This window comes from Myxine glutinosa, chromosome 1 (genome assembly GCF_964187855.1).
Source record: "Myxine glutinosa chromosome 1, kmMyxGlut1.1, whole genome shotgun sequence".
Taxonomy (NCBI): domain Eukaryota; kingdom Metazoa; phylum Chordata; class Myxini; order Myxiniformes; family Myxinidae; genus Myxine; species Myxine glutinosa.
Window position 1 is genome coordinate 396,128,490 of NC_136261.1, and position 26,099 is coordinate 396,154,588.

General features: G+C 49.2%; 1 protein-coding gene across 2 annotated transcripts in view; it reads left to right on the top strand.

Annotated features, from left to right (window-relative positions):
- Positions 1–4,264: 4,264 nt before the first annotated feature.
- The window catches only part of LOC137416712 (uncharacterized), a 418,237-nt gene continuing 396,402 nt past the window's right edge, over positions 4,265–26,099 (top strand). The window contains exon 1 of one of the 2 annotated variants that reach the window (XR_013621887.1): positions 4,265–4,475. Coding sequence is in view for 1 of the 2 variants with exons in the window: in XM_068102333.2 (XP_067958434.2) it covers positions 4,370–4,475 (106 nt within the window). In the remaining variant the exon portion in view is untranslated. The remainder of the gene's footprint in view (positions 4,476–26,099) is intronic. The other variant, XM_068102333.2, reaches the window with a different exon arrangement.

Sequence of the window (26,099 nt, forward strand, 5' to 3'; positions counted from 1 at the left end):
AGGGCTCGGAGTGAGCAATTGGGGGTAATGGGAAACCAAATGGGGGTAATGGGAAACCAAATGGGGGTAATGAGGGACGAAGCGAGGGGTACCGATGAGGGATTAGACAAGAAATTTGGGAAGTTAGACAATAATTTTGAGGAATTAGACAAGAAATTTGGGAAGTTAGACAATAATTTTGAGGGGCTAGACAACGGGATAAAAGAGGTGAAAAATGGGTTAATGGGGGTAGAAAACAGAATGGCCGCTCAAGAGAATCAAATGGAAGGGATGCAAAAGGGGTTAGAGGGGTTAGAAAACACCATGGAAGGCAAATTGAGGGACATGAGGGACCAAGCGGAAAGGGAAGTTAACCAAATGGGGCAGCAGATAGAGGGGGTCAGAATGGGGGTAGAAGCCAAACTGGATGCTCACAGGGAGGAAATGGAGCAGATGAGGGTGGCATCTGGGCAGGAGATGCAAGTGATGGGAGAGGAGATCAGAAGAGGTGTGAGTGAGGAGGTCGGAGGAGTGCGCGAGGAGGTGAGGCACTGTAAGGAGCACATGGAGAAGGAGGTGAGAAAGGGGACTGTAAAGTTACAAGGGGGCATAGAGGACCTGACGCAGGAGGTGGAGCAGCTGACGGTGGGACAAACGGAGTTAGTGGAGCAGGTTCAAAGGAACACTGCGGTATTAGGAGGTTTAAAAACGACACAAAACGACATAAAAAACGACTTGATAGCGACGAAGAGGGAATGTCAGATGGTACGTGAGGGACTGACAACGAGGTTGGACGAGGTGATAGAGGTAATGGAGACGACGGACCGGCAGGTGAGGACGCACATGGAAACGGTCAAGGTAGCCTTAGAGGATGAGCTTGAGGAGACGTACCGGGGAATAAAAGAGGTGAAGCACAAATTAGAAGAAGTGGAAGAAGGGATGAGCGAAATTAAGAAGCGACGGAGAGGGGATAAGAAAGAGATAAAAGAGGAGATAAAAGAATTGGTCCAAAGTCTGTGTTTGGATCGTGATGATGTGCTCATTAACCGGATGAGGGATTCGCAGGTGATGGAGGAGAAGCGAAGAGGAAGAGGACCCGGTGTAAGTGGTGACCAATATGGTCGTGCGTATGATGCGCCAGGGGATTTAATAAGCTTGGGGGTCGAGATAGACCCGGGTGTTCGTGAGAGGCCGTTGGTGAAGTGTGCGACAGGTCTGGTGTGCGAAAAAGGAGGTGTGCGAGAAAGTCCGACTCTGGGGTGTGTGAGGAAAAAGTGCGTGCCAAGGAGTGAGGGTACTGGCGAGAGTGAGTCGGTCGTAGCGCGTGTGCGAGGGGGCACATGGAAGCGCGGTGTGGTGGGTGTTACAGAGGATGTAACGGGAGAGTGTGCGCGAGAAAGGTGTGTGACGGACAGGTGCATGGGGAAAGAGTGCGCTGTCAAAAGTAAGGAAGAATGCACACCTGTGGTGAGTGTTACAAAGGGTGTAACGGGAGAGTGTGCGCGAGAAAGGTGTGTAACGGACAGGTGCATGGGGAAAGAGTGCGCTGTCAAGAGTAAGGGTGAGTGCGTTGTCAAGAGTGGTGGTGAGAGTATTGAGAGTGACAAGGAGAGTGAGTTGGTTGTGACAGGTGAGCGAGGATGTACACCTGGGATGGAAGGATGCACACCTGGAATGGTAGAGCGCGAGTGGGAATGCACGCTGGAGTTGGTAGTGAGGCACGTGAGTGGGTGTGCGAATGAGAGCACACCTGTGATTGTCACAGAGGAGGTGACAGAGGAGGGGGCGCGAAGAGGTGTATTGGGGAGGTGTGCGAGCAACGAATGTGTGCCACAGTGTTCGGTGGTCAGGTGTGTGACCAAGGCTGTGAGTGGAATGAGGGTACCTGGGTGTGTAAGGAAAGGTACGAGGAGCATGGGCACGGCTGGATGTGTGAGCAAGGAACGGGCTGCGGGATGTAAGCATGCAGGTGAAGCATCGACGTTAGACGGGATAGAGTTTAGAACGACTTATAGCCGAATCGGGCCCTCGGTGCGTGCTGGGCCTCGCTTTGAACGGCCGCGTCCGTGCTCCACTAGGCGGAGCGGGCAGCCCGATAGGAAGGGTCGTTATGGCGACCACGTTTTGTTGAGACGTGCCGGCAGGTCGAGATCGGGACATTGGATGGCTCCACGCCGAGGTGGTGCGTGGGATCTCGGCCCGGGTAAGCCCCCGTCCCTGCCCCGAGTGCCGGACGCATCCAGCCGCTGGCACAAAACAACCAGCATCCATTGCTTGGCTTTACGAAGCCGGGCTTTGGACAGGGATTGGCGCACCGAGAGGTATTAGTGAGTCGACTGGGTGATGAGGTTAGTGTTTTGGATCCAAAATTAGAGAAAAACAAAATTTGATGATTGGCAAGGGATTGGCAGTAGTGATTGGCAGATGATGGGTAGTGATTGGCAAATTTTTAATTTGTTGAAATTTGATGTGCAAAATTGGTAGTGAGAGACCCCCGACGTGGTGGGATGGCATCCCTGCCACCCTTTCCATGTGTGGGGCAAATGCGCAATAGCTTATGGGGTTGATGGCAGTGGAAACTAGCCCGGGTGGGTTAGGTTATTAGTAGGGATCTAGAAGAGATTGACATTAGGTAACGTTAAGTTTAGTTAGTGACTGATACCTGTAGTGGGGACGCAGGTAGATGAGTGTGGATGATAATGACGAGGGAGCGCAATAGTTTAAAGGGACGACTGGGAAGCGCAAGTTTCAGAAGGGAGTAGTTAGCTGAGATGATGCCGTGTGTGTGAGAATTGAACAGGTGTGATTGCACAGGTGTGCAACTGGACAGGTGTGTGGAGCAGTGTGTGAGTAATGAGTGTTGTGGATCAGCGCGAATGCGCTTGGGGAGAGAAGGGTGCAGGTGGCACCAGGTGTGATTGCACAGGTGTGCAACTGGACGGGTGTGTGGAGCAATGGATGAGTAGTGAGTGTGGTGGATCAGCGCGAATGCGCTTGGGGAGAGAAGGGTGCAGGCGGCACCAAGAATGAGAGCACAGGTGTGCAGGTACAGGTGTGTGGAGAGAGTTGGAGTAAGTGGTACGGAGTGGTGTGCATGGTGCGAAGGTGTGGATGGGGGAAGAGTGGACCCCTTTCACGGATACCCGGGGCGGGTAGTGTAAGTGTTAGGTAGAGGGTACAGGTAAATTGTGGTTGGATATTGGCATTTGTGGTGCGGTTGCAGAATGATGTTTGGATGGGTGCATTAGTGTCGTGGAAATGGCTGGGCGTGTAGCCTGTTAGTGTGTGTAGTTGGTTGGGCACTCCACCACTGTGAGGATGTCGGCCAGGTGAGGCCGCAGGTGGGCTCTGGGAGCCGGTAGTTGTGAGTGGGTGCCTGAGGATCCCGGGTGTGGATCGGGCAGCCCAGTGCCAGAGAGGGCATTGAGTGGGGAGAGCGCCAGAGGGCCTTCCCCAGGTAGTTAGGTTAGGGTAAGGAGCAGGTAAGCTCGGAGGCAACTGCAGTGGTGGAGGTGTGCAGGTGGGTAGACCCACTGGGAGAGGTACACGCCACAGCCCAGAAATTGTGCGAGGGCACCGGGAGATGAATCGGGGGAGTGAGACCCCAAATTGAAAAGCACCACAGTTTGGCCAATGGGAATTGGTTTTTAGAACCCATAGTGTAAGAGGGCCAATGGTTTGGCCGGAGAAAGACCCCGGGTAGTGTAAAGTTGTTAAAGTCATTTAGGAAATAGTTAGGATTGATGAACCTGTCGCACCATACGCAGCCACTTACCTGTGGTGATGATGATGACTCCACACCTGTGTTTTCTTTGTTTTGTTGCAGGAAGTAAGGACTGCTGTTGGATTAGTGAGACGCATCACGACGTGGATGAGACATTGGGGTGATTCCATCTCTCCCTCCCTAGGAGGGACTGATGATGAATTGGTAATGGCAAATTTTGATGTTCAGTTGGAGATGGCAAATTTTGATGAAAGTTGAAAATGGCAAATTTGATTGGTTAGGAGGGAGAGAAGACGAATTTGGTTTATGGGAGGAACGGGGAAGACAGTAGGGATGTTTGTTGATTTGTAAAGTAGATGTTTATGGGTAGTGTTGTGTTTTGTGGATACAGTAAGGGGTAAGGGAGGGGCCATGTAGGTTACCTGGTGGGGGGGGGGGCGTACGGTAGGAACGTACCTGTCTCACCTGGTTCCCATGTGCCCCCAGTGTGCATTACCTTGCATTGCGTGCACTTTTGCGCCCTTACCACCTTACTCACTTGTCTGCTTCTTTTGTCTCCCACCTCCGAGGATCTGGCTTTGGGGTAGAGAGAGAGGAGAGAGAGGTGCTGGCTTCGCAGTTGTGGGCCTGCACTTTCGCTGTTTGCTGCTTGGATCGATACACCATATGGACCGCAATGTTTGTGGCCACCCACAATGGACCGCAGCTCTTTTGCGGCCAAGCACCACCCGTGGATGGACCTATGGGTCAACGTGGCACCTATGCCATACAGGTGAACCACTTATAGTTGGCCCCCTGACGGCCACAATAAAGAAATGGACGCGGTTGGCGCCTTTCTTTATTTTGTTTAAAAGAAGTAAGAAGGCCAAGTGCACCACATGAAGGCAAGACCAGCGGCAGAACATCGGCCGGCTGCGACACCACCGGTGATTTGTAAACACTTTATTGGTGCACCGGATGGTGCTCACTGTGTGATGGGGTGGTGCTTGATGCTTGGAAGGGGTGCTCTGCACATTATTAAAGGCCGTAGGCCACAGAGCACTCGTGGGTTGGTGTATCGATGCTAGCATGCGTGCTCTCTCTATGCATAACATCTGCATGTGTTCCTCCAAAAACAGGTCCTGGATCGTAGTGTAAATATCAGCGTAGTCTTGTGTAAATAATGCTCCCTACCGGCTGTATGTTTAGTTTGAGGATTCTTTCCGGATTCGGTTATCCTGTGGGTGTGTTTCTGTGAGGAGAAGGGTGCAACGTCGCAGGGGGACATATTTACTCATTTGTGAATATCTGTAAAACTGTCGCACTCAGGGTAGAGTTAATAGTAGAGGGAACTACATTGCGTGCCACACTAAAGTAGGTAAAAATTTATCGGGTCGGGACGCCCCGAGGGTAGAGAAGGGTGCAATGTTGCGAATATGGAATTTGGCCTCCATATCCGCTTGTAAATATTCCCCTATTTCCCCAATACTCCCCAACTATCCCCAATCCCCCATTCCCTAGTCCCATTGTCTGTAAACAACAATCAGTAGAGCCGACCTTCCCCTTTTTCCCCCATTAAATGTCGTGCCCAGGTCCACCGCATCTCACGTAGACAACTTTCGGACATCTTGCTAGTTATTCTTAGTCTATGTCAGTTAAGGACTCCTTTCCATTAATTCTGACTCTTCGTTGCACCAGAATGTGATTATATGGCACCAGTAGTGAGTTTAGGACCTTTCCCATACCTCCTCCCATCTTCTTCCCCAAACAACAACAACAACAACAGAGGGGCACGGCGCTGCGCGGGGGGGAGTGTGCGTCCTGACACCGGCTCGGTTAGCCGACATTGACAATGCGCTCCAGACCATGCGCTCCACGGGGTTACCACAAAGGGGCTGGCTGTCAGCTCCTCGTCAAGGGCAGAGCCTGGTAAACCCCCCGCACGCACCCAATGAGAAGCAACGTGCCGATTCCACGAGGCGGAGCTAACGAGCCGAGGGCGTGTCACTCCCCGCCGGATATACGCGGCCACGTAGCGGACGTGACGTGAGATGCGCCCCCAGCCTGGAGAGAGAAGTTGCCACGTACGAGCGCTGAATACCTCCCCGCATCTCTGGACCGGACCGAGTCGATTCTGACCTTTGAGCCCAGGTGCACCTGGAGCCATCGATCCTGCCTTTCATAGCCATCAAACCCCGTGTGAGTCAGCCTTTTGTCCCGTTTATCTGTCGTCTGTTGGGAATAATATAAGAGTGTGTCTAAGTGCTTGTCTTTCTATTCTGTACCTCTCGTCCTTGTAATCTAACCTTCCGCCTTAATATAACCTCCTCCGGAGGTCTTGAGAACTGAACCCTGGGTGTCGTGTCATTTGAAACCCAGCCGTGTGTCCTTTTCCTTTATTGCCTTTATTGACCTAGCGTAGCGCGATTAGTCAACGTTCGGGTATAATCGGGTAACTTGTGCAGACGTGGTCATACCAAAACCGCTCGGTAAATAACATCTAAGCCACGTCTGTAACAATATATATATATATATATATATATATATATTGTTGCGGATCTCTATGTCGGCCTTTTTTCCCTTAGGAAGGGGGGATTAATCCCCTTGTGTATGACTGACCGATGTGAGTCCTGAAGTTGCCCAAGCTCCCTCCGGAGAGGCAGGTGCGCACCCGTTCGCGACTGCGGACAGATGGTAATTGCCGAGCAGATTAGCAACCGCGGCACGAACCATTAGCAGAGACTAAACCCGATCCTGAAACGTTGGCCAAAATCGCGCCACAGGTTTTCAATGGGGAAATCACAAAGACGACCGGACGAGCATGAAGAAGAAGATCAAAGGTAGGAAATACAAATATAATTTATTACTACTATTTACACAATTAAAGGAACCAAGGAGAAGGAAAGAAAAGAAAATAAAGACAGAAGGATGGAAGGACCAGAAGACACAGTGCAATTCTAACTTACCTATACAAGCTTACTTAAACCCCAGGACAACATAGAAGACGGACGACAGTCAGACTTACACTGGGGGTGGGGGGGGGAATGCAGGTAGGATTGGCTGGAGGAGTTGGTTCAGGTATGGCATCCAGGTAGCTCGTTCGCCAGTCCCCAACTCGCACCGCGAAGCAGATGAACCAGATGGCGGGAGCTCTCCGCGTGTCGTTTGGCGTGTGCGGAACTATCACAGGGCAATGGTAGGCCAGCTTTGGCGGTTACCCTCGCGGCTCGGCCGAGTACATAACAAGCGAACAGTTCTAATAACCGTGAACAACGCGCTCTTCAGTGGCTCAGTGCGTTCTCTCAATAGCATTCGCTAGCGATGCGTGACCCCCTTTGAAACTCAAGTGAACTTGCCAAGTGCCTCTCCCTTCTTATTTGATCGCCTCTTCTCGCTCATCTCTGCGCTTGTCTCCTGAGGGGGGGGGCGAGGAACACATGTCCAAGGAATAGGACGAGCTGATTAGGAATGAACACACCTCAGCACTTTCATTGGTGTGTTCATTAGCAACTTTTTCGTTCTTGCCAAATCAATTGCCAAATCAATTGCCAAATCTTGCCAAGCCATACCCACTGAATCCTGGTTGGGCTCGAGGCCTTCCTGGCTCCACCTCCTGGTGACGAGGGGCGGGCCATGCCTGTGATTTGGCGGCTCCTCCCCCCTTCTTCTCCGAGACAGAGCACATGGCCAATGGCGTCTTGCGGGATAGAAAACCACTCGCACCGCTGGGATAGAAAACCACTCGCACCGCTGGGATGAGAAACGAAAGGGGACCTATCTTATTTGAATTTGGTGCAATGCAGTGTCAATTAATGGAAGACACAGCCTTAAACTAATACACATAATAAGGAAATAACTATTTAGAAGGGTATATGATTTGCTATGTGCATGTATATGGATTACCTAGGAGGACGACCTTTGACCTTTACACTGCGGAGGGTGATGTTTACAACAATTCTCAAATCCACAACACTGCACCCTCATCCTCTAGGCACGTCCTCAGGCCTATAAAACTTTAACTTTAGTGTGGCACGTAAGTGTAGTTCCCTCTACATTTAACCTGACCCTGAGTCAGTGTCATTGACAGTTTTAAAACACAAATAAGTATGTCCCCCTGCTGCATTGCACCCTATCTAACAGATTTACGCCCACAGCTAAACAAATTGTGGAATTGTCTTCAATCTATACATGAACGGTGGGGAGCATTATTTACAAGTGACGCTACTTGGTCTATTTACAAAATGCAACCCAGGACCTGCGATTGTTCTTTTTGGGCGGGGAGACAGCCTGCGCTGCATCGTCGCACCAGCACCAACAAAGAGCACCATAAAGCACCATAAACGCACCGGAGTGCACAGTCACCACAGTTCATAATAACAAACACAAACCCCTGGTGCTGGTCTTCCTCTTCGGCTCCCTCTGCTGGCCAATGTTCTTCCTGATGTTGTCTTTCTTCGTCTTCTTGCTGGCGGCCTATTTGGATATAATAAAAAGCACAAAACGCGTCCACTTTTTATTTATGGCCCACAGGGGCCGACTAGGGGTGGTTCACCTGTATGGCATAGGTGCCACGTTACTGAGGTCCGCAATCAAGATCCTGGGCCATTGTGGCCGTTTCCAGCAGAGGGGCCATGCCCCAACCCGTGGGGTCCATGAGTGGTGCTCAGCCACAGACATGTGGTCCATAAGTGGTGCATCGATGCAAGCAGCTGGTTCCGGGGGATCTGGCACACAATGGCGGACTCCCGCACGCTCCCCTCGGTGCCCAGAGAGCACGATCCATGGGTCAGGGAAGGAAGACAGAGAGGACAGGTGAGTGAGGGGTAAGGTCACAAGGGTACACATCAATAAAGGCAATGCAAGGTGAGGTGCATCTGGAGACTGAGCGGAGAAAAGCTCGTCCCTACCATACATCACCCCCCCCCCCCCCTGTTACCTGTTCTACCCTTGCCCTTACCCCATATTTACAAAAATCTACACATTACAAATTCGTCACTACCGTCACGTCTTCCCCATATTTCCCCGATACCAAATTCGTCGTCACAATCCCATTGTCTAAATTTGCCATCACCAATTCATCATCAATCCTCATAAGGAGGGAGAGATGGAACACAAAGCACAATGTCTCACCCACGTCATGATGCATCTCACATTCCAAACATTTGCACAAAAAAAATAACAACAACAAACCATGGCATGGTGTGGAGCACCGTCGTTACCTCAGGTGAGTGGATGTAGATGGTGCGAGGAGATTTCAATCCTAACTACTTCCTAAATGACATTAACACACTTTACACTACCCGGGGTCTTTCCCTGCCAATCCATTGGCAATCTTACACTCTATGCGGTTTTAAGAACCAATTCCCATTGCCCAAACTGTGGTGCTTCATCAATTTGGGGTCTCACTCCCCCGATTCAACTCCCTGTGCCTTTGCACAATTTCAGGACTGGGTCATGTGGCTCTCCCAGCAGGTCTACCCACCTGCACACCTCCACCACTTCAGTTGCCTCCGAGCTTACCTGCTCCTTACCCTAACCTATCTACCTGGGGAAGGCCCTCTGGCGCTCTCCCCACTCGGTGCCCTCTCTGGCACTGGGCTACCCGGGTCCGTCCTCTGGATCCTCGGGCCCCATCCACAACTCTACCGGCTCCCAGAGCCCACCTGCGGCCTCACCTGGCCGACATCCTAACAGTGGCAGAGTGCCCATTCAACTACACACACTAACAGGCCACACGCCCAGCCATTTCCACGACACTAATGCACCCATCCAAACACCATTCTTCCACACGCATCACAGATGCCAATATCCAACCACAATTTACCTACTCCCTCTACCTAACTCTTAAACTACCCTCCCCGTGTATTCGTGATGGGGTCCATCCTCCCCATCCACTGCCTTTGCACCATCCACTCCACTCCACAGTTTCTACCATACTCACTCCACACCATCCATTCCATACTCCATATATTCCATACTCCATGTATTCCATACAACCATTCTCCGTACACCTGTATTTGCACACCTGTGCAATCACTCCTGGTGCTACCTGCACCATCCTTCCTCCCAGGACCATTCGGTCAACACAACACACAATCACCATTACTCAGTCATACACTGCTCCATACACCTGTTCACTTGCACACCTGTGCAATCACACCTGGTGCCACCTGCACCCTCCTTCCTCCAGGACCATTCATTCAATACAATGCACAATCAATTATTCCTCATACGCTGCTTCATACACTTCCATGCTCAATACAACTCACATCTCTCCCGAGCATTGCCTAGCAATTCCTCATTTACTCGATATCAATACTCTCACACACACACGGCATCATCTGACCTTCCTGGTGCCCTGCTAAAACTCGCGCTTCCCCGTCGCCCCTTATATTATTGCGCTCCCTCGTCATTATAATCCAACTACCCTCTCTATGTCCCCACTACCTGTCCAATGTTGCTACTTAAATCTACAGTTACCTATACTATGGTCATCTCTAGGTCCCTATCATCTTATCCTAACCCTCCCTCGGCGAGCTTACACTGCCATAAACCCCATAGCTAGCGCTCATGTGCCCCCTTTTATGTGAGTGGATGTCAGAGTTGCCATCCCCCATATCGGGCATGTCCCACTATCACCCCCCCCCCCCCCACCCAGTCCTCTGACACTACGAGCCCCCGTCGCAAGAGGTACTGGGTCCTGCCTCGGCATCTAGAGCCGAGGCTATCCATGAGGGCACCTGCTTGCCGGCATAAGGTCTCATCCGGTTGGCATGGACGATCCGAGGGAGGGTCCGTGGCCCCATTTTGATCTTAACTACCACGTCACAGACTTGCGACAGGACGACTCCCGGGCCTTGCCAGGGGGAGGTGAGTTTTGGGCACCTACCATTCCGCCTCCGGGGATTAAAGAACCAAATCTTCATCCCCTGAGCGTACTGACTCCCCTGGCTCCGGTGGTCGTACCTGCGCTTCATCTTGGCCCCTGCCAGATGGAGCTGGCCGCGCGTGAAGGCATGGACCCGCTCCATGCCTTCCTCCAGGTGATATGCGTAACCCTCCCTCGGTGGTGTATCCGTGGTGTCTGGCACGGGACCGCATAGCAAGTCGGCGGGAGCCCGCAACTCCCGCCCATACATAAGCAACGCTGGACTGCATGCGGTGGCTCTGTGCTGGCTAGTTCGGTAGGCCATTAACAAGTACGGGAGATGTTCGTCCCAGTCATCCTGACGGTTGGTGGTGAACAATGCCAGTTGTTGGATCAATGTTCGATTGAATCTTTCCACCATCCCGTCAGATTGTGGCCGCAAGGGCGTGGTACTGGTTTTCCGAATTGACAGGAGTCTGCACACATCTTTTAGCAATTGGCTTTCAAAATTTCGACCCTGATGGACTCCAGCTGTGCAGCTCCTGTGGAATCCCGTGCCGACATACAAATCCTTCCACGAAGGCCTGCGCTACAACCCCGACTTCTTGGTTGGGGAGGGCGTAGGCCTCCGGCCACTTGGTGAAATAGTCCATTACAATGAGGATGTACTTATTACCTTGGCGGGTGCGGGATAGTGGTCCTAGGATATCCATAGCGACACGCTCAAGGGGGGCCCCCACCTGGTGTAATTGAAGGGGGGCCCTCATCCTCCATGCTGGCCCCTTTTTGGCAGAACAGGCGTCGCATCTCCGACACCAGTCCTGTATGTCACGCCACATATTCACCCAATAGAACCTCCGGCGGGCCCGAGATGTTGTCTTTGTCCTGCCCAAATGGCCGCGGGAGCGGGTACCATGCACCTGTTGTAATATGACGTTCTTAAATTTGTCAGGGACTATCACCAGCCAGGAAGTTCTCTCAGAGGGAACCTCCACCCACTTGCAATATAAGATGTTATCCTTCAATTCCAGGGTCTGCCACTGAGCCCAATACGCCTTTGTTTGCGGCCCGAGGGGGGTGACCTCTTCCCCCTTTGGTCTTTGCCCCAATTTGACCCATTTGAACACCGGCCCCAGAACGGGATCCTCCTGCTGGGCCGTGCTCCACGCCAAAGTTCCAAATTCTTCATCTGCGGTTAGTGGCAAAATTGGCCCTCTCACCCAGGTTGCCCGGACGACGAGAATCAGGGCAGAATCGCCCAATTGTTCCCTCTCCTCGTGTCTCGCACAAAATTTGCAGTTTTCCCCCAGACAAGGATGCCGAGAGAGTGGTTCAGCATTACCCTGGGCCTTCCCGGCCCTATGGGTCACATTAAAATCGTACTGCTGCAACTTTTCCAACCACCTTGCAATTTGGCTCTCCGGTTCCTTGAACCGAAGGAGCCATTGCAAGGAGGAATGGTCAGTTCGAACCGAAAATTTCCGCCCGTACAGGTACGGGTGGAAATGGTTCATGGCAGCCAGCATAGCCAATAATTCCTTGCGGGTTACGCAATAATTTCGCTCGGGCCTACTTAAGGCCCGACTATAATAACCAATCACTCTCTCCACGCCCTCCTGTGTCTGAGACAAAACTGCGCCCAATCCTTCCTGGCTCGCATCCGTGTCCAGGGTAAATGTCCCGTCGCTAGTGGGGTAAGCTAGAAGGGGTGCGGATGTCAAACACCCCTTCAATTTTAGGAAGGCCTCTTGGCACTCCCTTGTCCAATTAAATCGCGTCCCCTTCTCCGTAAGCCGGTGGAGGGGACGGGCCAACTCCGCAAATTTCGCCACAAAACGCCGGTAGTAGGAGCAGAGTCCCAAAAATCCCCGCACCTCTTTGATGGTACGTGGTGCGGGCCACTCCTCTACCGCTGTAATTTTGCCTGGGTCCGTTTTTACCCCCTCGCGACCGATAACGTGACCTAGATAGGCCACCTCTCTTGCAAACAAGGTGCACTTACTCGGGCTCAATTTCAACCCTGCCTGTCTGAGGCACCCGAACACCTGGTCCAAATTAGCTAAAGCCTCGGGGAAGGTCTTGGCATGTACTAGGACGTCATCCAGGTATACCAGGCATGATTGCCATGGCATGCCGCCTAGTACATGTTCCATTAATCGCTCAAAGGTGGCGGGGGCGTTACACAAACCAAACGGCATCACAGTGAACTGATGCAGCCCCTTACCTGTGGAAAATGCCATTTTCTCCTTCCCTGTCCTATCCATCTCCATTCCTGATGCATATGGTGCATATGGCAAAATGCCATGCCAATACCCACTCCTGAGGTCCAAAGTGGTGAACCAATTTGAGCCCACAACGGCATCGAGGGTGTCATCAATTCTTGGCAGGGGATATGAGTCCTTGAGTGTCACGTTGTTTAGCTGGCGATAGTCCATGCAGAAACGCGTGGTCCCATCTTTCTTTTTAACCAGCACAACAGGTGACATCCAGGGACTTCCCGAGGGCTCGATGACGCCTGCATCGAGCATCTTTTCAACCTGCTCGTCAGCTTCCGCCCTCTTGCTCCAAGGGAACCGTCGGGCGGGCTGACGAATAGGCCGGGCCTCACCGGTGTGGATCTGATGTTTCACCAGGCCCGTACGTCCAATATCCTCGGGGGACAAGGAGAAGAGATCCAAATGGGATCCAACCAGTTTGTGTAAGGCCTCCCTCTGGGTACCTCCCAACTCTACGCTACGACGATTTACCATCTCGCAAATGGGATCGGGCCAATTCCTTCTATTTATTGAAGGCTCCCCCTGGGGCCGGCTCGGCTGGACGTTCTCGCACCTCACTGACGCGACTTCTCTAACTGGGGTGCAGCCAGCTACCTTCGTGCCCCTCACTATAGTGCGTGGTTCTGTGCTAATATTAATGACTCGAACGGCCACCACCGGCCCGTCCGTTTTTACAAGGGTGCGGCCCACGATTAAACCAGGTATGGATCGCGCTGCCACCGGTTCGACCAGGCCGCAGGACTCCTGCCATGCCGGGCGAGCTGACCATCGGGCCTGCACTATGGCCTCGGCCCCCGGAGGGATGGTCACGGCCTCAGGAGCCTCGAGCTCCACCCTCTCGGCCGTGCTCACCCCCTCCAATGGTAGCTCTTCCACTCCCACTTGCAGGATCCCCTGGCTCAAGTCGATTTTACAACCGCTGGCAGTCAACAAATCCAACCCTTTTAAGCATAGGTCGCACACCTCCGCCACCCAAACTTCTATCTCTCTCTTTACCGATCCCAACTTGAGGGTCAAAAAACCATGCCGTATGATCGGAGCCGTTCCCCCGGTAGTCAACTGCAATCTATGATTTTCCAGATGCTGGATTTTATCCCAGCCGTCTGCACTCAAATTAAGGATCACGGGGCTGATGATCATGGCGCTGGCTCCCGTGTCCACAACGGCGTCTACCCCCATGCCGGCAATTTTGCATTGAATTGTTAAACTACCAGTTCCAACTTGGCCACAATGAATGACCTGTCGCATCAATGAGGGCTCCTCTCCATCCCCTACTGCCGAACAACGCCCTGCATGCCCAGCACGTTCTAGTTTCACGGGCCCTGGCGGGGGGGGGGGGGGGGTGTCTGAGGTCGGCTAGGCCGCCGATCGATAGGGGTTGGGGTTGAGGGCATCGGCTGGCGGGGACCGTCCCGGTGCGGATCTCGACACTCCCACGCACGGTGACCCAGCCGAGCACAATTATAGCACCTCACCTGGTAAGGTGCTTGCCTCCGGTATTCCAAATCCCCCCCCCCCCCCGAATGTCCGAATTGGGGTACTTTGCCGTGGACTACCAGGTGCCACCGCTGGAGCTGCCTGCCATGGTCCAGGTCCCGCTAGACGCCAGTCCACCAACCTCCGGACCATGCTCTCCAGGTCAAGGCCCCCTTTGGGGACGGGCCCCCTAGGGGGGCTGCCACCCATCACGGGCCCTACCTGACGCACCGCCACTGCGTGGCACTCACCTCCCCGGGCCAGCAGCCTCGCTGCTTCCCAACGGGCTGCAGCGTCAGCCGCCTGACTCATGGTCTGCGGGCGCCACATGGCGAGCTGTTGTCGGAGCTCCAGATCCGGAAGAGCCTGGATAAAGTTATCCAGGGCCAGGCTTTCCTGGGAACTCGCTGCCATGTCCGCGTGTGCGATTCCGACTGCATGGCGAATGTCATGGGCAAGTTCCCCGATGGTCTCCTGGGGCTTGCGTTTTCGCTGAGCAAGCTGAGCTTTAACAAGCTCGCTTTGCTGTTCAATTCTGAATCTGTTAATTAAGGCCGCGCGGAGAGCTGGCAGGGTGAGAGCACCCGGTGGTAAAGCTATCAACCTCCGCCGCCGCACCGCGCAGTGCTCCCACAAGGTGTACTCCACCTTCGTCCAGATTCCAACCGTTGCCTCTACACACGTATTCAAACTGCGCCAGGTACACCCTCAGATCACTCTTGCCGTCATACAGCACGAGTGGGACTTTGTGGGTGCCCGAAGGCCGGACCCCATGCGTCACTCCTTGTGGGATCAGCGCGGGACCAAATCGTTCGGGCCCCCACAGTACACTATTCCCGGGGGGCTCCCGCGCATCCCCCGTCCCTCCAAACACTACCCCTCTTGGTGTCGATGCCTGGGTCGCCCTTCCGCAACCCGCTACCCACTCCATACCCGCACACCCTTGCTCACCAATACCCCTCTCACTCCCCATAGTCAGACCTCCTTGCACACCTCCTCTATCCATACACTCCGGACCAGTCATACACCTCACCATTGGTCCCTCACGAACACCCGGGTCTAACCCAACAAGCAAGCCGACTAAATCTCCCCTTGCACCATTTGCATTTCCGAGTATATCGCCACTCACCTCGGCACCTCTTCTTCGCTCCTCTTCCGCCACCTGCAAACTCTTTATTTGGTTAGTAAGCACATCATCATGATTTGAGCACAGACCTTGTACCAATTCCATCACCTCCTCCTTTATCTCCCTCTTAGTTTCCCTCCATCTCTTCTTAATTTCACGCACCCCCTCTTCCACATTCTCTAATTTTTGCTTCACCTCTTTCATCTCCCGGTGTGCCCCCTCAATTTCATCCTCTAAGGCCACCTTAATCGTTTCTATGTGCGTCCTCACCTCCCGTTCTTTCATCTCCATTGCTTCTGTCACCTTGTCCAACCTCTTTGTCAACCCCTCATGTACCATCTGACATTCCCTCTTCGTTGCTACCAGTTCCTTTTTTATGTCTTTCTGCGTCGCCTTTAACCCCCCGATTATCGCAGTGTTCTTCTCTACTTGATCCACTAATTCCTTCTGTCCCACCGTCAGCTGTCCTACTCCCCTCGTCAGATCCTCTATTCCCCCCTGTAACCTAGGGATACTATTTCTCACCTCTTTCTCCATACGCTCCTCACCTCGCTTTACCTCCTCGCGTACCCCCGAGATCTCCACGCTCACACCTCGTCTGATCTCCTCCCCCATTTCTCCCATCTCTTTGGTAGATGCTGCCCTCATCTGTTCCAAATAATTCCTCTGGGCATCCAATCTAGTTTCCAACCCGATTTTCACCTCCTCTATCTGATCTCTCATCTGCTTAATTTCCCGGGCGGATTGCTCCCCTATTTCCCGCAATTTGCCTTCCATTGTGTTTTCTAATCCCCCTAACCCATTCTTCACCTCTTTCATCCCGTTGTCTAACCCCTCAAATTTATTGTCTAAACCTTCAAATTTATTGTCTAACCCCCCAAATTTATTGTCTAAACCCTCAAATTTAGCTTCTCGCCCCCCGATTTGATTTCCCAATCGCTCCCCCATTCTGTTTTCCAATCCTATATTCCCCATTAGTATGGCTGCATTAATCTGCACCATGAGGTCCCGCACATCAATTCCCCCTATTCGTGCAGCGGGGCGCGGCCGCCGCAACCTCATGCGAGCCGCCATTTTGTGCCCCTCCAACCACGTGCGCGAGGGCGCCATCTTGTGCACCTGATACCCCCTCAACCACATCTTCATTGCTCTCTTCCTCCATTTCCCCCCTGTGGTCCTGGGTTACCCCTAACCCCTCTTCTAATTCCCCCACCGGCATCCGGTCACCTTGACCATCCATGGCACGATTTTAAATTTAGGATGTTAATTAAAATTGTGGGCCACTCGTAATTTGAGCGCGCTAAGCACGCTTCAGGTCCGAATCTCGCTCCTGACACCAATTGTTGCGGATCTCTACGTCGGCCTTTTTTCCCTTAAGAAGGGGGGATTAATCCCCTTGTGTATGACTGACCGACGTGAGTCCTGAAGTTGCCCAAGCTCCCTTCGGAGAGGCAGGTGCGCAACCCCGTTCGCGGACCCGCGGACAGATGTTAATTGCCGAGCGGATTAGCAACCGCGGCACGAACCATTAGCAGAGACTAAACCCGATCCTGAAACGTTGGCCAAAATCGCGCCACAGGTTTTCAATGGAGAAATCACAAAGATGACCGGACGAGCATGAAGAAGAAGAACGAAGGTAGGAAATGCAAATATAATTTATTACTACTATTTACACAATTAAAGGAACCAAGGAGAAGGAAAGAAAAGAAAATAAGACAGAAGGATGGAAGGACCAGAAGACACAGTGCAATTTTAACTTACCTATACAAGCTTACTTAAACCCCAGGACAACATAGAAGACGGATGACAGTCAGACTTACACTGGGGGGGGGGGGGGGGGGGAATGCAGGTAGGATTGGCTGGAGGAGATGGTTCAGGTATGGCATCCAGGTAGCTCGTTCGCCAGTCCCCAACTCGCACCGCGAAGCAGATGAACCAGATGGCAGGAGCTCTCCGCGCATCGTTTGGCGTGTGCGGAACTATCACAGGGCAATGGTAGGCCGGCTTTGGCAGTTACCCTCACGGCTCGGCTGAGTACGTAACAAGCGAACAGTTCTAATAACCGTGAACAACGCACTCTTCAGTGGCTCAGTGCGTTCTCTCAATAGCATTCGCTTCGCGATGCGTGACCCCCTTTGAAACTTAAGTGAATTTGCCGAGTGCCTCTCCCTTCTTATTTGATCGCCTCTCCTCACTCATCTCTTGGTGGGGGCGTCACACTGCGGGTTATATCACACGCCCTACCAAGCCATACCCACTGAGTCCTGGTTGGGCGCGAGGCTTCCTAGCTCCACCTCCTGGTGATGAGGGGCGGGCCACGCCCGTGCTTTGGCGGCTCCTCCCCCCCTTCTTCTCCGAGACAGAGCACATGGCCAATGGCGTCTTGCGGGATAGAAAACCACTCGCAACCGCTGGGATAGAAAACCACTCGCACCACTGGGATAGAAAACCACTCACCACCGCTGGGATGAGAAACGAAAGGGGACCTATCTTATTTGAATTCGGTGCAATGCAGTATCAATTAATGGAAGACACAGCCTTAATCTAATACACATAAGAATGAAATAACTATTTAGAAGGGTATATGATTTGCTACGTGCATGTATATGGATTAACTAGGAGGACGACCTTTGACCTTTACACTACGGAGGGTGATATTTACAACAATTCTCAAATCCACAACTATATATATATATGTATATTATATATATATATATATATATATATATATATATATATATATATATATATATATATATATATATATATATATATATATATATATATATATGTATATATATATATATATATATATATTATATATATATATATATATATATATATATATATACACAACACACACATATATAATATATATGCACATATATACATATATACACATATATACATCCAGACATACACACACACAACTACAAATACACACACACACACACACACACACGCCACACATACATACACATGCAGACACACACACATATATATATATATGTATATATATATATACACAAAACACACACACACACACACACACACACACACACACATATACACACACAAGTGTATATACACACACAGTCCCACTGAGCACCGATTTGCATTCAATTCTAGATATTGCTTCTAGATATTGATCAAATTCCTTCCACAACAGTGATCCTTTGTCCTGAATGTTAATCCTGCATATAATGTATTCCTCATTATTTTATCACTAGCCGAACCCCGTGGAACATCCACGGAAGGGAGGATGTGGTGTATGGATAGAGTGTACCATTATGGATGGCATTGGGGATTTGCTTGTCCGAGTAAGAGTTAGGAAGAAAGATGAGAATGAAGAGTGCATATATGAACAACGATCGCCGACACCGGCACAAATGCATGCTCTGGATTGTCCCACTCAGTAGACGGCTTGCTTTCGCCTTCGCCTCTCCAATCTGCGGACGGCTTGCTTCGCCCAGCAGACACCAATACGATGGCGTCGTAAGATGGCGTCGTTATGGGCAGTTAATCGGATGCTTTTGGGCCCCAACGTCGGCTAATTCAGATTTTTCGAGTATGGCTGTACGTGATAAACAAAGAGCGCGGTTCGTAGATCATAAATCCATTAGTGCCGTGGGCATCGGGTCACTGGGTGCGGCGTAAAAGGGATAACAAAGTCGAGTCCTTACGCTATTATTATATAGATATTATAAAGATGAGCTTCAACCTCCAATCATTTCAACCACCACACATCCAATACCACCACTTTTCCATTCCTCATCCACGTCATTACTCTCACAACCCACATCCATAGAACCCCAACGTCAATACAAACCATTCATTGAAAATGTATTAAAATGCAGTCGCAGTGACTTCTAATTTTCAAACTCGAAACAAATGTAAGAAATGCGTTAAAAAGTTCTCGCAATGACATACAGCATTCCAAAAATTCAAATTTTCACAGCATTCCAAAAATTCCCAACATTTTTGTTTTTCCATCTTCTGTTCTGAGTTTCAACTGACCTCGTACCTCGGTTAGGCTGACACCCGCAAGCTGCTGCAATGGTGATGGTTCGAGGGGACCATTTGAATTGTCTGAGATGGCTATACTGACCGATTACAGTCATTTTATCAAATGCATTAACTCTTAATGGAGTGTTGGTGCTGTCCAAGCGGAGCCTTGGCAAATGTTATGTTGTGGTGGTTTTCCGTTACAGTCAGCAGTCAGTCATGGCAGTAATTTGTAATTTGTTTTGGTGCTGGCGATAACTTGCCGACTCTTCACAAAAGACTCTGCATCACGTTTAACGTCCACCATAGACCATTGCTGGCACACAGGTCATCAGGCTTAACGTTCATCCGAGGACGCACATTTACGGATCACTCTGCCTGCCAGACTGCGAGGATGACAATTGATCGCTGGTTGGGATTCAAACCTAGGGTAGACAGCTTGGAGGTGAGTGCGCATACCTCCAGACAATCGTGTCTGGATTTATAACGAGGGAAAATGGGGAATTTGCTCCAGGCCCATGATCCTGACCATCCCAAAAAAGTGAGTGAAAATTTTCTTTTTGCGCACGAAAATAGCTGTTTGGAAATGGTCGAATCTCGATAATCCGTTTTGTTCTTACTAAAATAGAGCGGTATGCAGGAACGAGCAAAAAAGACAAGTGAATTGTGTGAGTGAGTGGTGTGTGAGTGGCCAGATGTTCTGTGTGAGTGAACGGTGCAAGGAGGACCTTGAGTTGTTCCATTATCCTGTGCACCAAATGCCCTGTTTTTGAAAAAATATTCTCATATTGATCTAGTCATACTTTGTATTACACAAGCTCCATATAGAATTTCTGGAAAATATTTCTGATTTTCGGTTTTGTTTAGATCCCCCACCAGGATCGGGTAAAAATCAGGTACCCCTGCTAATTCGCCAATTTGGCCAAATGTGAGTTTTGTCAAATTTTATAAAAGTAAGAACACTTTCTTATGGTAATTCACAGTCACTGATTCCAAAAATTGCCTCTAAAAGGTGGTGGGATCAAAATTGGAATGGAGGCCTGTGCGAAGTTCCGTATGAGTGAACGGCGTAAGGTGAGTCGTGAATTATTCCGAGTGAGTGAACGACATAAGAAGGGCTGTGAGTTTCATGTTTATATGTGTGAGGGTAATGAATGAAATGAGGTTAAAAAAAAAAAACGTATGTTATGAATATAACTTCTTTAACTATAAATCGAAATAAGCCAGAACAAGAGGCAAGAGATTTTTAACTCAACTTCACACAATCTGTGCTCCCCGAGGTGGCACTCATACTGAGACCAGCCCCAAAATATTCTTTGCCCCCGCCCTGGCAAGGCTTAATTCCGGCACAGGGTACAGCAACAACCCCGAGCCCAATCGTTTAAAAAAATGAGAATACAAACAACAGTGATGGGCCACAAGAACATGACTTGGAGGTTTATGCATTCACCTGTGAGCTGCTAAGCCTGGATTCGAATCCGGACTCAGCTCTAAAATGCCATCCTGGTGTCGTTGGTTAAATTTAAGGATCTCAAGTTGTCATTCGTGAATAGCAGGTGAGTTTATTGTCGAATCTCTGAACAAATTCTGCTCTCTCAGCTCTATCTGTGCTCTGTCCCCCAAATATTCCTACAGGTCGCATAAGATCTGCCAGCAACCCTCTTATGGTTAAACTGCCAAAATCAAGACTCTCTGCTCACCTTCACTCCTTCATTCCTCTTTTCTCCCGCCTCTGGAACAAACTCCCTCACTCTCTTCAATCCCACTCCTCCCTCCAGGTCTTTAAACAGTTGTTCACCACCATCTCTTATCTTCCCCCATTCAAAACCTTGATCTATTCTACCACCGTTAATTCGCCCCAGATCCACTCTTCTGAAATTCTGACTTATTTCCTGGAAGTCCTAGCAGTCCTAGTCCATGTGTTTTTTTTTTTTTACCACTCCCACCCCCCCTCCCATGCCTCCTCCCCCCAAGCTCTCTCCCTCCCACATATCTCCAGATGTCCCTGCTCTCCATCTTGTTCTCCTGCTCCCTTATCATATGTTTTATGTGTCAGTTTGTCTTTTTGTGATCAGTGTTAGCTCTTACACGAGCCTCGATCTTGTATACAAAAAAAAAATTCATCGATCTTCAGATCTCATCTTTTTAGCTCTCGAAACATCGCCGAATTATTTTTTTGATAAATTCCACCAATTTAATAGGATTATTAGGACTCAATGGGTTTGGACCCATCGGATACCGATACGATCACCAATAATTTGAATTGGGGGATCTTCAGGGGAAGGGGAAGCCCCACGCTTGTCTCCTGAGGGGGGAGCGAGGAACACACGTTCAAGGAATAGGACGAGCTGATTAGGAATGGACACACCCCAGCACTTTCATTGGTGTGTTCATTCGCAACTTTTTAGTTCTTGCCAAATCAAAGATTTTTCAACTGATCTTGTGCGTTATTCTGAAAGAAATGAAGAAATGATTTGATTTTGGTGAAGATCTGGATCCGGATCTGGATCTGAGCATCATCTGAGATCTGAGATCTGGATCATCATCATCCTCGGGTAGTTTGGTTGCATCATCATCCTCTGATAGTTAGGTTGCATCATCATTCTTGGGTCGTTTGGTTGCATCATCATCCTCCGTTAGCTTGGTTGCATCATCATCCTCGGGTAGTTTGGTTTCATCATCATCTTCGGGACAGGAGTTCTGATTTTAAAAACCGCAACGTTCCGCCGAATTCACGGGTTATTCCATTTTATAATTAACCTTCTTTTGTTATTGTACAATATATTATAATGTGCATTTGAGAAACAATATCGATAAGCATGAACAATAGCAATTATAGAATTTTAATGTGATTATTGTTCCATTTGTATACATTCATTGAGTTATTCATTATTCCAATTAACCTGTTTTTTACCAATACTAACTTCACACGTTAATTTTATAATCGTCCCGTCAGGAAAACATCAGGGAAAAACGTTTTTTAAAATGGATTAATCACGTGACAGCTTTATTTCCTCGAGATGGACCATTCCCTTTTCGCTGTGTTTACCACCACTCACAAGGTGATGGGTTTTGTGGGTAAAGTGAGACCTTCCCTCAGTCTCATCTCGAAACATTGTGGACCGCGATCGGTCTCACGTTCTCTCTCATCTCTCGTGATCTCGGGTTACACTAATTGCATGACGTCATTGAATTTGTGTGCCCTGGGCACGTGACCATGATGCACGTGCGTTAATCCGCCATTGGGGACAGAGCAACGGTCACTCGCACGTGGTTCATTCCTAACCCGGAAGCAGTCCTTGATTCTTCTGTATCTTTGTTTTCTTTCGCACTGTAATGTGGCGGCGAAATACAAATTGCTGACGTCATAAACAATCTTCTTTCAAAGAGGAAGAAGAACGGTGCGCATAAACAGGAAGTCTTCAAAGACGATGAAGAACTTCCGGGTGAACTTCTTCTGAGCCTCGTGCTGCAACGGACAAAGGTTCACGCGATCGGGTCGAATTTGAAGAGGTTTGTTCGGAGATTCTCATTTTATTATTAATACTGAGAAAGATCTGTAAAACGTTTATTTAAAGATAAAATAATTCTCTGTTTGTTGATGACGGGAATGAAGATAAACGAGTTTTTATTGAATGTATGTTGAGGTATTTGATTGTTCTTTTGATGAGGTGTTTTTCACTCGTTTTGTTTTAGTCACTGCATTGGTTTATATGACGTCATCACCAAACTTCATGCAATGATGGTGAAACCTCTTTCTTCCTTTTAACTACAAACCAGGCAGAATTTTTTTTATAATTAACTTGTTTGTCCAATGTGTCGTCTAGAAGAGGATATAAAGGTTGTAGATGGATGAGGGATGTTTGTGGCGTTGGTACAGAAAAAAATGTCGCTCCCAGCTGCTACATCCAAAACTAAAGTTGTAGAATCTTCTCTCAAAAGTCGTTTCGGCTCCATATTAGAACCTACCTGGTCTGTTCATTGTCGAGGCAGGTATCTCTTTTCATAACTCCAGATCATGGCAAAAGCAAAAAATAGGTCTGCAGTTCCTGAAGCTCACCTGAATCAGGAGCAACAGTCACGCGAACCCCTCACATACCCCCGTAGAACCTGATTTTTGTTTTATATGCCTTGAGCAAACTTTGTACATCACAGGTGATGAAGGTTGTCGTCTAGGTTAGACTATATCATGGAGTGTGTAAGGAAAGTTATAAATATATGATAACACATTAAAATTATCATATTATGGAGTGTGCAAGGAAAGTTATAAATCTTTGATAACACATTAAAATTATCATATTATGGAGTGTGTAAGGAAAGTTATAAATATATGATAATACATCAAATCCCACTGCGAGTAAAGTTGAAATAAATGATGTTGCATTGATGAGTTGACTGACTGCCTGGACGCAACTGAGGTTGTAGATCTGCTGATGTACCATCTATTGATGTGGATCCATGATCGAGGTTGTGGATCCGCCATTTGGAGAGGTCCTGGGCTGAAAGGATAGAAACCTTGAGGAAGAATGGTGCCCAGCTGAAGGTCCGTGCATTCGGGAAACAAGTCAATTGCTTACAGGTTAAGGCTCTTGCTTTCAGGAGAGGAACTATATTTTGAGGTTTAAAATTTTAAAAAAAGTTGAATGTGGGATGTTCTGAAATTGATATTTACAGAAATCCTTTAAATTATTTATATTTAAGTTTAGGAACAACCAATACTGTACAATTAATTAAATGCATTTTAAAATAAAAATTAAAAAAGAGAAATACGAATTGAAAATCATAGGAGATAGAATTGTGAGAAACAAAAATAAAAAAAACTGTGTGTGTGTGTGTGTGTGTGTGTGTGTGTGTGTGTGTGTGTGTGTGTGTGTGTGTGTGTGTGTGTGTGTGTGTGTGTGTGTGTGTGTGTGTGTGTGTGTGTGTGTGTCTGTGAATAAGAGAGAGACAGAATTGTGAGGAACAGAAATGAAAAAACGAGATGTGTGTGTCTCTATCTTATTGCGTTTTATTTATGTTTTTTTGGACACAGAATCGAAGCCCAAGTGAGAGCTAACACATTGAACATGAAAACATGTGCAAACACATAAAATATACAATGAAGGGAGTGAGGGACAAGAGGGGGAGAGGGAGAGGGAAGCACACAAGCACAACAACAGTGGAGAACAGGGACATCAGTAGATCCGTGGGAGGTGGGGGCTGGGGGAGGAGGGAGGGGTACACGGTATAAAGCAAATGAACACTACGAGGAATTTCAGGAAAGAAGTTGGGGATTGAAAGAGGTGGATTTGGGGTGTTTTAACGGAGGTAGAAAAGGTCAAGGTTTTGGATGGGGGAAGACAAGAGATGGTGGTGAACAACTGTTTTGAAGACTTGGAGTGAGGAGAGTGATTGAAGATCGGTGGGAGTTTATTCCAGAGGCAGGAGAAAAGAGGAATTGAAAGAGTGAAGGTGAGCAGAGAGTCTTAATTTTGGCAGTTTCACCAGAAGAGGGTTGCTGGCAGATCTTGTGTGTCCTGCATAAATATTTTGTGGACAGAGCACAGAGAGAGCAGGGGGGGAGAGGCCAGAGAGGAGTCGCAGAAGACAAAGACCACTAACCTGCCTGCGGTGACAGAGAGAAAGGCTCTCAGATCGGCTTTATTGCAGGAGATACCAATGATTCTGAATGCTTTTGTTTCAACCGTGTGAAGCCGAGCTTGGAGTGAGGCAGGAGCACCAGCCCAGAGGGGAGAGCAGTATTCCATTGAGCTGTGGATGAAAGGTTTGTATGTGGTGAGGAGCTCAGAAGTACCTAGTAAGGACTTTGCATGATGTGGGATGCTCAGACGGTGACTGGATTTGGAGGGCAGCTTGGAAATGTGGTTTACCCAGGAAAGATCATGGCAGATAGTGAGACCCAAAAGCTTGAGTGACAGAACTCCTTCAAGAGGATTGTTCAGAAAGTGGATGGGAGGGTTGTGTAGGCGGTCTTTTCGGAGAGACAAAGTGAGAGTGTGAGATTTGTCAGGAATGAAATACATGTTCCACTTGTTTGACCAGTTTGTGATGTTGTCCAAGTCTTCAAAGAGTGAAGAGGCTGCTGCCTGCCGATTTGAGGGTTCAGCTATGGAGCGGCAGAGAGTGGGGTCTACTAATGGGCGATGAGAGAATTCCCTTCAGGGCCACATGCTGGCTGCAACGAGAAAGGAAGTCTGCAAGCTATGCGTGGAGGTTTCCAATGATACTTTAAGTTAAGAGGAGAGTTTGGTGTGCAGGGCGGGGTGCCTGAATGTATCTAAGGATGTGATTTGTCAAGGGATACAGCTCTGATTTCCTGTTGGGCATTGAGGACCTCCATCCATTGTTGAGACAGCAGAAGCGGCATTCCCAGAGTGGAAAGACCTGGTCTGAATCAAAATTTATGATCCAAGATCAAGGCGTTGGAGAAGAGGAATGTTTTGATGTCAGAAGCGATGATGGATTCCATGACCTTGCTGATTATTGGGAGCAGGCTGATTGGTCTGTCGTTGCAAGGATCTGTTTTTGCACATTTTTTGTGTGAAGCGGTAATGTTGGCAGATTTCCAAGCAGATGGCAGATGGCAGATGATCTTGAGCAAAAGAAAGGGTGAAGAGAACAGGGAGAGGGTGAGATAAAGCGGCAAAGCAGGATTTGGGGACCCGG